Source organism: Centrocercus urophasianus, unplaced genomic scaffold (genome assembly GCF_019232065.1).
Source record: "Centrocercus urophasianus isolate 14NV4802_14NV808 unplaced genomic scaffold, USGS_Curo_1.0 seq_10, whole genome shotgun sequence".
NCBI lineage: Eukaryota > Metazoa > Chordata > Aves > Galliformes > Phasianidae > Centrocercus > Centrocercus urophasianus.
In genome coordinates, this window is record NW_024884142.1 from 22,244,909 (window position 1) to 22,257,723 (window position 12,815).

General features: G+C 43.4%; 1 protein-coding gene across 1 annotated transcript in view; it reads right to left on the reverse strand.

Annotated features, from left to right (window-relative positions):
* Positions 1–12,593, reverse strand: part of B3GAT2 (beta-1,3-glucuronyltransferase 2) — a 41,074-nt gene extending 28,481 nt beyond the window's left edge. Inside the window, exon 1 of the mRNA XM_042824530.1 lies at positions 12,525–12,593. Coding sequence (XP_042680464.1) covers positions 12,525–12,593 — 69 coding nt within the window. The remainder of the gene's footprint in view (positions 1–12,524) is intronic.
* Positions 12,594–12,815: the final 222 nt, after the last annotated feature.

Genomic DNA, 12,815 nt, shown 5'->3' on the forward strand with positions numbered 1-12,815 from the left:
CCATTTCAGTCTGTGAATGGTGGTACCTGCAAAGCAGTGAAGATGGCATCTTACCTATGGGTAAGAAAGGCAGTAGAAAAAGGATCACACTACATCAACTCTAAGCAGAAATTAACACACGGGAGTGTTGCTTGAAACCCTGTCCCTTTTTCTTCCAAATAGATTAGACCAGAGAGAGGGACAGCTGGGCTCAACCAGCACCCAGTTGGCCTGCATGCCTCATCAATATGTCTGTGAATTACTGCTGCCTTTCCATCTGTTCATGGTGTCTCCTCCCAGAATGAAAATCTCATTAAACCCTAGTTATGGTCATGATACCATAAATATACATTTTAAATAGTACCCTCGTGCTTAGCTTGCAAACTCAACGCACAATTAGTTGATCTCAAAGACACTGGTATTTTAACACTTCCACTGAGGCAGAAAGCTAATGTATTCCTCTCCCTCTTTGCTCACCTTCCCAGTATTTCTTCTCTGTGTTGTTCCTACAGGATGTCCCTGGAGCCTTCCAGCTCGTCAAGCACCATACTCTGTTCTGTGCTCAAAACCATATGGCCAACAACAACAACAACAATAACAAAAAGAGCTTGCAGCTGGAATTTCAGTGTGGTACAAAGAGATTTTAAAAATCAAGGTAAGTTCTGGGAAGAAACGAATTGTAGAAATGCCAGGCACAAAAGGTCATATAATCCAACCGCTGATCTCAAGCCGGGAGATATTTGTCTGAACATCCAGTGATGATATTTCAACCATCTGATGTTTACCTAGCTGTCCAATGGTAAGAAAGTTCTAGTATTTAACACAAACTCTATTGTTCCCATGCATTTCCAGATTAATGTCTCAGTGCCAGCAGAGAATATCTGATCCCCTCTCTGTTTATAGCAACATCTTATATAGCTAGCACTGACAACTCCCATTCATCACCACTTTTCTACAAAAAAGCATTATTACTAGAAATAAACACCAATAAAGATTTTAGCAGTACCGTGTGAAGGACAATATTTACCACCCATGTCTTCTGTCTGGCACTTTGAATGGTTAAATTCAGTTCATTCTAGGTCTTCTCCTATGGTATTATTCCCAGCCAGGTGTTCCTCACTTAATCCTATTCTCTCAGTACTCAAGATGATAACATGATTGTCCTTCTTGGGATTGTTCTTCTTTCTCAAGATTTTCCCCATTCTCTGTCAAATCACTCCAGTGATTTCTGAGATTTTGTCATTCTGAGATTTTGTCATTCTGAGATTTTGGTTGTGATGATTTGAGTTATTCCAGCTCATCCAAATGTTCCTCAACAGATTCTTTTTCTATTCTGTCTGTTTCCTTTGTTACTCATTTTAAATTCTATTAGGCAATGGATCGTTATTCATCTTTTTAGGAAAGGTTAAGCCGTGATTAAAAACACTGCACCTTTCAGACTTTCTTAAGACATTATATTTGGTAGTCTGTCCTTAACATTCATGTGAGTTTGATGGAACTACAAAGCTTTCTCATTATGTGAAAACAACGAACAACAAGTCACTATCCTTATGCTCCTCAGTACGGTCTGATTTTGAAAATTTGCAGTAAGCTGACTGTCATTTCATCTGATTGATGAAATGAAATGCTCCGTGGGACCATTGCTGAAGGTGTGGTGGAAACAAAAAGCTCTTTTTTTCTTGAATGGCCAGGGTAAAATACAGCAATAGTGACATTTTCCTTAAGCAGGAGGGAAGATCACACACCCACTTCTCTGGCATCTTGATTTCCCTCATTGCCTGCAGTCAAGTGAATCTGTGCAACACAAGGTGGGAATAAGACTTTGGGCAGAATGCAAGAATGCTCACTGGGTAAAGCTGCAGACCGCGGCTGAGAGATGTATTGCAGCTACCCATCTCCACAGCATCCTGGTTGTAAGGTAGAAGTAAACCACTGCATAGATCCCCTAAAACGAACTGCTGAAGGCCCGTGATTGGTTAGTGGTACAGATCCTGGCTCTCCATGGGACTAGAGGCAAGTCTAGGGAGCTATGGAAAAGCACAAAGGTCAGCTATATTTTGAAGAGGCTCAGGCTATGTCGTTAGAAAGATAGGATAACCCCCACTGCCTTACAAGGCAAAGGATGAGGATATGCTATTAGTCCCAGGAGTTACTTTTCAAGGACAATTTACCCTGAGGCACTGCTGTTTTGTTAATAAGGATGTGGCCAAGCTAAGCAATTTTCTCTAAGTCATTGTGTGTATTTCTTTCTCAAACCATGTCCATGGCAAATTATGTATAATTGGGCTGTAAGGCTCTCTGTGTCCTGCCTAATCTGCTGTTTACTGATATGCTCTTTATCAACACTGACAATTTTTTTCTTGATGATTTTGTCACCTCTAACAGAATGTAAACAGTGATTATGTAAATAGCTTACATTGCTATTCATCATGTTCAAACACTTCGATTCCTTATCAGTTTAAGGGTTAGATCTGGGTGAAGAAATGTGGTAGCATTTGCTGCAATTTAATAATCAGAGCTGTATGAAAGCACCATCGTGCTCTAGGGATGGTCCCTGCCCTGCTGAGGCTTGAAGGCAGGAATTCAGCTTCAGATGGTGCTTGTAGCTCAGTGTCAGCCACATTAGTCCCTTCCTCCAAAGAATGAGGCTATATAAGGCATTGGTATTCCAGGGGATTCTTCTGATGAGCACGAGTAACAGGTCCCAAGCAAAAATGTGCCTGAAACCAACCCTATGTGCCAGTGTAATGATATGGCTTTCACAGATGTGAAGTCCCGAAGCATTAAAATTGGGTCTTTCCACAGAAGATTGCCTGCCCTGCAGCTTGAAATTCAGTACATGTCACTGAGATACCCTATGCAGAATCTTTCATTTTTCTCTTCCTGGCAGGTGAAACTTAAGAATTCAGGTTTATAATATTGTTTTAAGGAGTATTATTCTTTCAGAAATCCTTGACCAGTTGTAGCATTTGAGAAGAATAAAGCATCTCATCCTTTGTGAGGAGAAAACGCGAGTAGTTGCACCTGTCACAACCTTCCTCTCAAATTACATTCTGTATAATTCTCAAATAATAAAATTGTACGTAGTTTAGCTATTTGACACAAGTTTTCACTAAAGATGAGATATTGTATAATTCTCAAATGGCATAATTTAACACACTATCTCTTTCGAATCTACTAGGTATAGCATAAATAGAAAAACCTCATGAACTTGCTCTGTCAGTAATGGATACTGAAACTGTATCTTTTTTATCTATTATTTGCCATTCCATTTTTAGTCTTGCTGTTATTCCAGAGAAGAGCAAAAGTATTCTACCATTACTCAGAAACCTCTGCAATGTGAGGCTGAAAATGACCTTTCGAAGTTATTTCATCTAATGATTTACACACATTTTGAACTGGTGGATCAGTGCCAAGGTTCAAAATATCTCCCAAACTACATTCTAGCTTTATTGGCAAGTCTTTAAAGGTGAATAACTGAATGATGATTCTGTAGGCAGCTTATGGACCACCAACTCGAAGGTTCGTGGTTCCCTCATTGTCCCAGGAATGCAAGCACGGAAATCTTGAATCCAGAGATAGCTGCTCAGACCCTCCTTTTGTTGCAGATTCAGGTATATTCTGCTGCTAGCCTTGTACTTCACACAAAGTGTTCCTGGCTCTCCCCTACTCTGGTGACAGTGACACAACTAGAGGGAATGGCACAGAGCTGCATCAGGTGAGGGACAGGTCGGGGTTAGGAAAAGGTTCTTCACCAGACAGTGATAAGGCATTGGATCAGGCTCCCCAGGGCAGCAGGCACAGCCCCAAGCTGCCTAAGTTCAAGAAGCTTTTAGGCAATGTTCTCAGACATAGGATTTGATTTTGTTGTGATCCTATGTGGAGCCAGGGGGGGGACTTGGTGATCCTTGTGGGTCCCTTCCAATTCAGTGTGGTTTTCCAGGTAATCCTCATACTTGCGCAGGCAGTGAGCTCTGAGAAAACAGACTTTGTGTTCCCAACCACCATTCACCCATTCTCTCATCCTTCTCCATTCAGGGGTACTCACCATATGGAAGATCTTTCCATGAAACTGTAAGCTGGGCAGAGAATGTCAATTCGGCACAGCTCACTCAGGTTATCACTGGCTTCTAGCTGAGCAAATTGTCCAGGCAGTCTTTGGGTGATTGGCAGAAGCAGCAGCTCTGATTTAGTTTATCCTTCTTCTTGAGCCAAATCAAGCAGACTTACAAATTTTTCAGCTGCTCTTATGCTCATTGTAAAGAATGCCAGCAGCCTCTGGAGTAATGCCCTGTTGTCCTTTCAATTCTTTCTTCCTTTATATCTAATCTAAATTACCTTTCTTCTGAGCAACCAAGATTACTTATTTTCCTATTAATTTTGGAGAAAGGGGACATATATTATCATGCAAATCTCACATCATCCTCCTTGTCTTCTTGCAAGAAAAGACAGACTCAGCTATTTCCAACCATTCAAGCCACATTTCTTACCGTCCACATTGCTCACCTCCGAGTAGCATGACTCAGTTACATTTTTCTAAAAACATCCAGCTTCAAGATGGACTCAGTATTCCGGATGAGGTCAGTAATGCCAAGCTGAGTAAAATAAGTGCTTCCTATGTTTCATACCTGTTAATGTGTCCCACAAGGGCACTTGAATATTTTGCAACAGCACTGCATTTTCTACTTTCAGTTGCACTCCACTGTAACCATCTGGATGCTTGTCTCTAGCAGCAGAAAGGCAAACACATCAGGACAAGTTTCTACAGAGCCCCACCACTCGTGTCATCTCAGTTAAGGAACCCACTGAATGATAAGCCCAAACACTGGATATTAATTGGTTGGACATTACTGTTTTTTAGTTTATTTTCATTCAACTTACTTATGAAAACATCACTTGAGATTGTTACAAGCTGCAGTTTGGTCAGTAGAAACACTTTCTTTCTAGATGTAAAGGATGCCATCCAGAGAGACTTGGACTGGCTTGAGAGGTGGACCCATACCAACCTCATGAAGTTCAACAAAGCCAAGTGCAAGATCCTGCACCTAGACTGGGGCAATTCCAAATACAAATACAGGCTGGGTGGAGAATGGCTTGAGAGCAGCCTTCCTATACCTGAAGGGGACCTACAGGAAAGCTGGGGAGGGACTTCTTATAAGGGCATGTAATGACAGGAGAAGGGGAAGTGGCTATGAACTGGAAGAGGGTAGATTTAGACTAGACATGAGGAAGACATTCTTCACTATGAGAGTGGTGAGACACTGGTACAGGTTGCTCAGAGAGGTGTGGGTGACCTCCTTGGATGTGTTGGGTCTGGATGGGGCTTTGAGCAACCTGGTCTTGTCTGTGGTGTCCTTGCTCACAGAAGGGGATTTGGAACTAGATGATTTCTAGGGTCCCTTCCAACTCAAACTAATTTTATGATTGCTCTAATTTTTGCTAGTTTTTTAACCATGGTAAAGAGTTTTGTTTAGAACAGCATCAAGCAATATGATCTTAACAGAACATTTCGTCTGTTCTGGTGTTTATGAAATAACCCTGGTGATAGTATTTCCAGGTACCAAAGAAGAACTCATTCATCTTTTATGTCCCACAGGTTTCTTCCTAATCTTACTCTTAAAATAGATTTTATATGCATTTTTCCAAGTTCTTTGGGATTCCCCATCCATGTGCAATTTTTCAGAAATGATTGTTAACCATTCAGAAGGTGTTCATGTCCTAATTTACTCATGGATAAACTTCCTCAAAGCCAGCTGACATGAATACCACTAGCCAGTCTAGATAGTCTGTCTTCTGCTCCTGTGCTTTTTTTGAAATTAATTGTATGGTCAAAACCAACTTTCTTTTTCTTTTTCTTTTTTTTTTTTTTTTTAATGAATAAAAGACAAAAGAAAGCTCAATCATGCTGGGCACATTTTGGTAGATTTTTTCAGACAGCCTCATGTACAGTGCAATATGCAAACACCTAGAGATCAAGCATAGCACAGGGATTTCAAATTCCACCCTCATCTCCATGTGACAAAAATATTGTAAATATATTAAAATGTAGAGATGTCACCAAAGTCACTCCAAAAACAACAAGCAATTCATAGTTCACTGTTTATTGTAAAGTCTGAACCATTTCTCTTACTCACAGCCTTTTAAGGGATTACATTATATACTGTTTTAAGAGCTGGATTCTCGAGCCTTTTTTCCTCACTCATGATTCATTATCTTCACCTGTACCTATATTTACAGTGGGCATGAATGAAAGTTGCATGAGCAGAACATAAGGTAAAAATACTTAGTTAATATCTGTAAGCTAGTTAATATCTGTATTCAGATGCACCTCTTAGCAATGCTCATTCTAATTACTTTAGCATTCATCTTGTTCTTCCAGCTTTCTGTGACTGATGTCAAATTTATGCTTAGACATTTATTTGTGTTTAATGCAGGAATTTTTAAAAATGCAGCTCCTCCTTGTTATCTCAGTGTTTTTCTGCGACAGGTGCAAAACATCTGAAATCCTGGAAGTGCTGCTTTCACTCACACACAGGCTCCTCTCATCAAAGCAGACTCACATGTCCACAGTGTCAGGTTAGATGCTGAGAGGCATTAGAATTTCAAAATGGATATTTTGCTGTTTGGCAGTGGGCAGTAGCTTCACCACTGACTTTAACAGGGTCAGAGCATCAGCTACTGTTTGCCCAAAGCTTTCAGAAGGACACTCATTTTGTGTAATTCATACGAGTGCAGTGTAAATAAAAGGCATCCATCCTTATCTGAGCACTGCCTCTTTGCAGGGACGGATAATGACACAGAAGGTACCGGGATGAAGGGCTCACAGCACTGCTCACACTACAGAGAAGCTGCAGTCGCAGAGAATTCATAATCTAATTTCAAACAGAGACAATAAGTGGCTGTGGGACAGCAGTGGAGGAATAAAGGAAGCACTGGGGGGTTTTAAGCTCTTACAGAAAACTAAAATGCTTCCTTCAATGCTAAACAGGATTTTTTTGGTGATAAACAGATCTCTTCTCCTCTATAGGGAGCTGCATGCTTTTTCTACCTTCTTGATATTGCTGCTATACACAGCAATGCAATAAAACAGGCATTTTCTTTATTAAAACCTTTTATTCAACTGCTTATAGCTTTTTGGAAATAAAACTTGCTCTCCTGATTTCTTAACATTCCAGCAGGGAGAAAACAAAACGAAATTACAAAAAATAAGCAGACACTGAAGTGATACAAAGAACACGTTAAATATTAAATAAGATCAGACAACAGTCATGATTGTCCAATCTCCTAGATTAAAAAAAAAAAAAAAAAAAAAAGATGATGTACATTGTACATCGAGTACAGGGGGTGCTGTTACTTTTCTGGCAGTTGTTGCAGAATTTACACTGAATTAGAATTAATTAAACCTCTGCCCCCTGAGAAACGTGAACAGTCTTGTCCAGCCCCTAAACCTAGGCAGTTCAACTGGTTATCTGCATCCCCTCAACGAGCAACACTTTCCAAACACAGAAAAAAAACAGTCAAAGGAAAAAACACAGAGTTTTGCAGAGGGCTGGGGAGGGGGTGTTGGAGACAGAAGAAAAGAAGAAACACAGTCAACAAGAAATAGATGTGGGCTCTCCTCTGCCTGCTTTGCATTTCCCCTTGCCCACCAATGTCCATCTCACCCTGTTCTCTCAGCTGGGAGGCATTAGTGTGACAACCTTCCCAGCTCAGCAGATACTCCCTTTGCTCTCTTGGATTTAAGTGGCCATACCCCAGTGCTGTGTGCATGAGGTCTCATTACCAAACCTGTTCAAAGCAGAGTTGTGGCTCAGTTCCTCTCCTTAATGCATAGCATAAAAGGACAGCAGAATTTTATTAACCCCAAGTTTAAAATGCAGCTGTGCCTTAGCAGAACAGCTCCTGCCATTCTTGCAAAGAAAAGGCTAGTCCTCCTTTTTTAATCTCAGCCTCCTGCATTGGCTGGCACAGCCCTCTCCTTGGCAGGGCTGCCATCCTGGCAGCACCCTACATGTAACACTGTGCAGGGTTACTGATAAAGGGCTCCTTAATAATGTCCCAATCCTGCAGTGCAGGTGGGTTCCAACCTTATCACAAGGCTGGGGTTAGCGTAACTCGCAGCTTGACTGAGTGCAGTGTGGGGGTCAACTGCTTGGCTCAGCCTCTACCAGAGCAGTGTCAAGAGGGAAAGTGAAGCTGGGAGGAGGAAAGACAAATTGAACACCCAGGATAATAGAATTCTCTTACACTATTTTCTATGTCAAATGAAATGTCTCTATCTCCCCCAAACTGGTTTTGTCAAGTGCCTTGTCTGATTGGGGCTGGGGGTTGTTTGCCACAATCATCAGCTGAAGAAACAAATCTCAGCCCCTGGAGGTTTTCACTGGGAATAATGGATCAGCTTGGAGGTCTAAATCAATACAAGCCTTTCTGAATGCATTTCCAGGAAGCCTGGACACATCACCAGTGACTCCAGCTAAAACACAAGGTGCCAGCCGCCGTTTGTAAACCAATTTGTAGTTGAGTAGTTTAAATTTTGCAGCTGAGAAGGCCACCAAGTGAGAACCACGATGGGAGGGGGATGCTGGCAGCCTTCAGGGACTGCAAAATGCCTGCGCAACTCAGGGAGGAGGTTTGAGGGTTATTGTTCTCAGCAGTGATTTCTGGATCCCATCCTGATCCCAAGAGGAAACCCTCTTGCCTCCCCTGAATCTCAGCAAATATTCAGCTGCTGCTTATGCTTTTTTCCCCTATGGCTTATTTTCAGTCAGAAGATTATTTTCCCAGCTATTAAAAGCTTTCTCTTAGGCTATCAGAGTAGGTGTTTAAGGTCTGGGTTCTGTCACTTCTTGTTTACATTTTTTCAAGTGTTTCTCCTCAAGCTTAAGCTTAACTGCAGGAGATTTAAACTCAGTGGCTCAACAGCCATACACTCAGAAGAAAAGCACACTGGTGGTTCTTCTCCTCTCACCACCCACTGTGCATATCAGAGATTAGGAGCGGTTTGATTTTCCTAAGCCCAGCTTTACGGCTTGATCCTATCCCCACACCTCCCTTTTCCACTGCAGCACCATCCTGCAAACACTGCAGTTTGGGAAACATTTCTGTATGCTGAGTGCTGCACTTGGCAGGCTCTCCTTGACCTCAGACCAAACCCAGAGGAAGGGCTTACGACAACATTTGTCAGTGTCACCATAGGCACCAGGGCCCCCATGCAGCCTGATGGCCCCAGGATGCTGTGGGGACTCAGCAAAGCCTATCACCCAGTCCTTTGGTGATCTGCAGACACCAGACACTCTTTGACACCAGTGATACCATGAATGGTGTAGTGATTACTTACAGTGTTAATCACACTTCCTTTTACTCAGGTTACCTCACACAAATCATCTGCTTCTGGCAACTTCGTACTGAGGGTCACTGCAGCCTTGAATGGCTTAGTGGGAAAACTCAGAGTGTGAAATCCCATAGCAGTGGTAGAGAAAACAGTTTGTAGGAATATAGGCATCAATAGGCAAGGGAAAGTGAAGCAGCCCTCCAGGGATCCCTCAGGGCACAGGGAGGGGGGAAGCCCGGAGGAAGAACCAGCCCCACTCTACCAGGAGAGCAAAGGGAAAGGCTCCTGGAAACAAAGCTGCCCCTCACCCTCACCCCTCCCTCAGCAGAACCCTATCATGGAAGCAAGGTGTTGTGATACACTCAACAGTTCTGCTCTCATAAGCATTTGAATATACAATTTCACAGAAAGTTAGGGCCCCCCTACTCTTTTTTGAACACACAGGCTCTGGTAGCAGTGTGGGATAAGGTTTTCAATGGGCTCTCAGGGTCACCAGTTGTGTTTCCACCTTCTCCTTAGCTGGAGAGCACAGTCTAAAGACAGCAAGATCCAAATATGAATGCACATTGAGTCTGTGCTTCTCACATACCCACAGAGGAATACAATGAAACAATGTATGTTTTGGCAACCCTTGCACTTTTCAAATTAGATGCAGAAAAGTTATTCTAATTATTTAAAGGTCTTCGAGTCTCAGCAAATTGTATTGACAGAGCTTTCACTTTGAATAAGACCCAGATCTGAAATGTTTTTGTAAATATGTTGCATTCATCAGATTTCTTTTTCCGCTGTTATTATCCTTTTATTGGGCAAAAATTGTACACAGGAGCATGTCATCGTCTCCTGTCTGGTCTCCTTCCTTCACTACACCACTCTCCTTATTTCTCTGGCCTTTTCTCATCCCCATCTGCTGATACCCCAGAGGCCAGCTGCAAGCAGGGGGTAACGTGTTTGCTCCTAAGGGAAGGCAGAGGCAAGAGAGGAGAGTGGGGAAAAGGAATCTGAAGAGGGAATTTGGGAGTATGACACATGGAACTGGGGGGACAGTCAACATGGAAAGAGCAAAGAACTGGCAAAGCAGGAATAAAATGAGCCAGGATGACTGAAGCAGTGAGGAGAGAAAATTCTGCATCAGATTGCTCTGTCATGGAATTGAAATATGGGACTTTAAATTGCAAGGTATGCGAGGCAGAGAGAGATAAAGGAAAGCCAAGGGAGTAGTACTGTGCAATAAGCTGTGCTTGTGATGCACATGCACAGAATGCTCATAAACTAATTAATGACAATATGACATTAGCACCCACAATGATCTCCCCTTTGCTGTGCCCAGTGCTTTCCTGAGCACAGGGAGAGGTGCTGTCTCTGCAGGACAGACCCATCTGCATTTTCCATTGCAAGAAGTTGCACAGCTCTGGTTTTAATGAGTTCCCTAATAAAGAGACGATGACTGGCAGTGCAATTTCCTTTCTACACTTCGTGCTTTCATGACTGGAGTTTATTATTAACCTCGCTACTGCATTTTCTGTTATTTTACTCTGGTGGTTTAATTGTATTTCCACCCCAGTCATGTGCATTCACTTTCTAATAGCCAGAGTCTCCTCTCACAAGATTGCTTTCATATGAGCAGTGGGGCTTTCTGTTAAGTACTAGGCGATGTTTTTAGTATGTATTTCTTTCCGGTTTAATCTCTTTTTTTCCTCTCTGTCCATGTATTAGTCATCCTTAATGGGGTACAGCACCTTGCGCTCTCTGACATGGAAAACGGGGACAATGTAAGCAAACACCAAGGACAAAGCATAAAAATAATGGTGACAGTCTCGGCAAAAGAGGAATTAATGACTGAGGAAAGTAGGTGCCACATGTAAGTAATTTCAAAGAAAGCAAGCATCAGCCATGCTTAGAAATGCAGATGTATTTATTGCCTTTCAAGTCCGCTATTTAGCTATTACTAAGGGTGTATTAAGGGGGAACAAAGGAAATTTTCTGAACACAGAATCAGGGATATCTCTGCAAGGGTTGTTACTGGTAATAGGAATTTAGGGCATAAGCAACAGGCGTGATTCTTATTTCATCAATGATGACATAAGTCAGGTTCGTATCCACTGAAAAGGAGAATGAAGCTAAGCCAGGGCAGGTGGGGAGAAAAGCCTGTTAGGACTCCCATTTCCACTCCAACACAGGGACAGCAGCCTTCAGGTGCAGCACCTCTGTCCTGTCTCAGTGGAAGATGATGGAAATAAATCTTGGTTCTGCATTAGAAAATGCTGGGACAAGTGCACAGCTGGGTCAGAGTGAGCGAGTGCTGGTCCATGTGCTCCTCTCATCGCGCAGAAGTGCAGTAACCCTGACAGTGCGGTCAGGCTTTAGCATTAAGTCAATAAAGATGATTGAGGGTCAACTCCTTATTTACAGCCTGGACTGGCATTTTATGGAAGCATTAAATTGGATATAAATGTAATGCAATTTGCCAGAGTTAGGTAAAGGTCTCTAATGTGAACGAGCATCAAGACCTTGATTTTACATCGCCGGGCACATTTCCATTTGACACGTTACACACAGAAGCTGTTTATCTGTAAGAACTAAGGGCAGTCATGTTCATTTGTTGAAAAATCATAAGCAGCACAGCAAGGCTGGTAAGCTGAAGTGTGGCTGGAGTGATAGCCTTGCCGCACAGGAGGCAGAACAGCCTTCTTCTGACCGGTTGTGAGAGCTGCAGGGCTGGTTACAGAAACCATCAGCAGAGACATCTGGGTGATAAGGAGCTCAGTAAGTTATTGGCAAGCGGTATCATAAGAGCCACAGGCAGCTGGATAAAGCCACACAGAATCAGGTGAGAAATGAAGCGTGTCTGACATTGTGAAGCCGACTGGTCCTTGCAGCAGCATTTCTGGTTTTTGTATAAATCCTGGACACCTGAGTAAGTCTAAGGGCTGGTACTGAAGAAGGATGGGACTCGGTCCAGCATTCCCCTCCTGGAACGGTCCACTGCAGACGGCTGCACTCGCTCACTGCCCATCCTGCCAGCACTTGGTGAAGAGCACTTCAGCCTGTCAGCAGAGGGGCAGCCTCTCTGGGCTCCCAGAGCTGGGCACAGCAGAGCACCCCGCCAGCTGGTGGGCAGATGGGAGTCCCCACTTGGCAGGTGCAGCAGTGAGGCGCACATAAAATAGCCCAAAACAAAACTGGCACGCTTTAAGCTAACTGCGGAACTCACGGGGAGCGCGTTAATTGCGCGCATTGACATCATTTTAGCGGAGCGAGCTGGGACTGACGCAAACCGCATCTTGCGGAGCGACCGGCCGCCTCTGCCGCCCTGGGGACGCGGAGCCCGGAGGGCCGGCGCCATGAGGGGCCGCAGCGCCGCCTGGCGGGCGGACACCGCCCCTACCCGGCACGGCCCTACCCAGCGCGGCCCTGCCCGGTTGTGCAAAAGGCAAGGGAATTGTGGAAAGCAAGGAGTTTTTGGAGCCGATGTGATCCGCTGTAAGGTGTCACGTCACTGGCT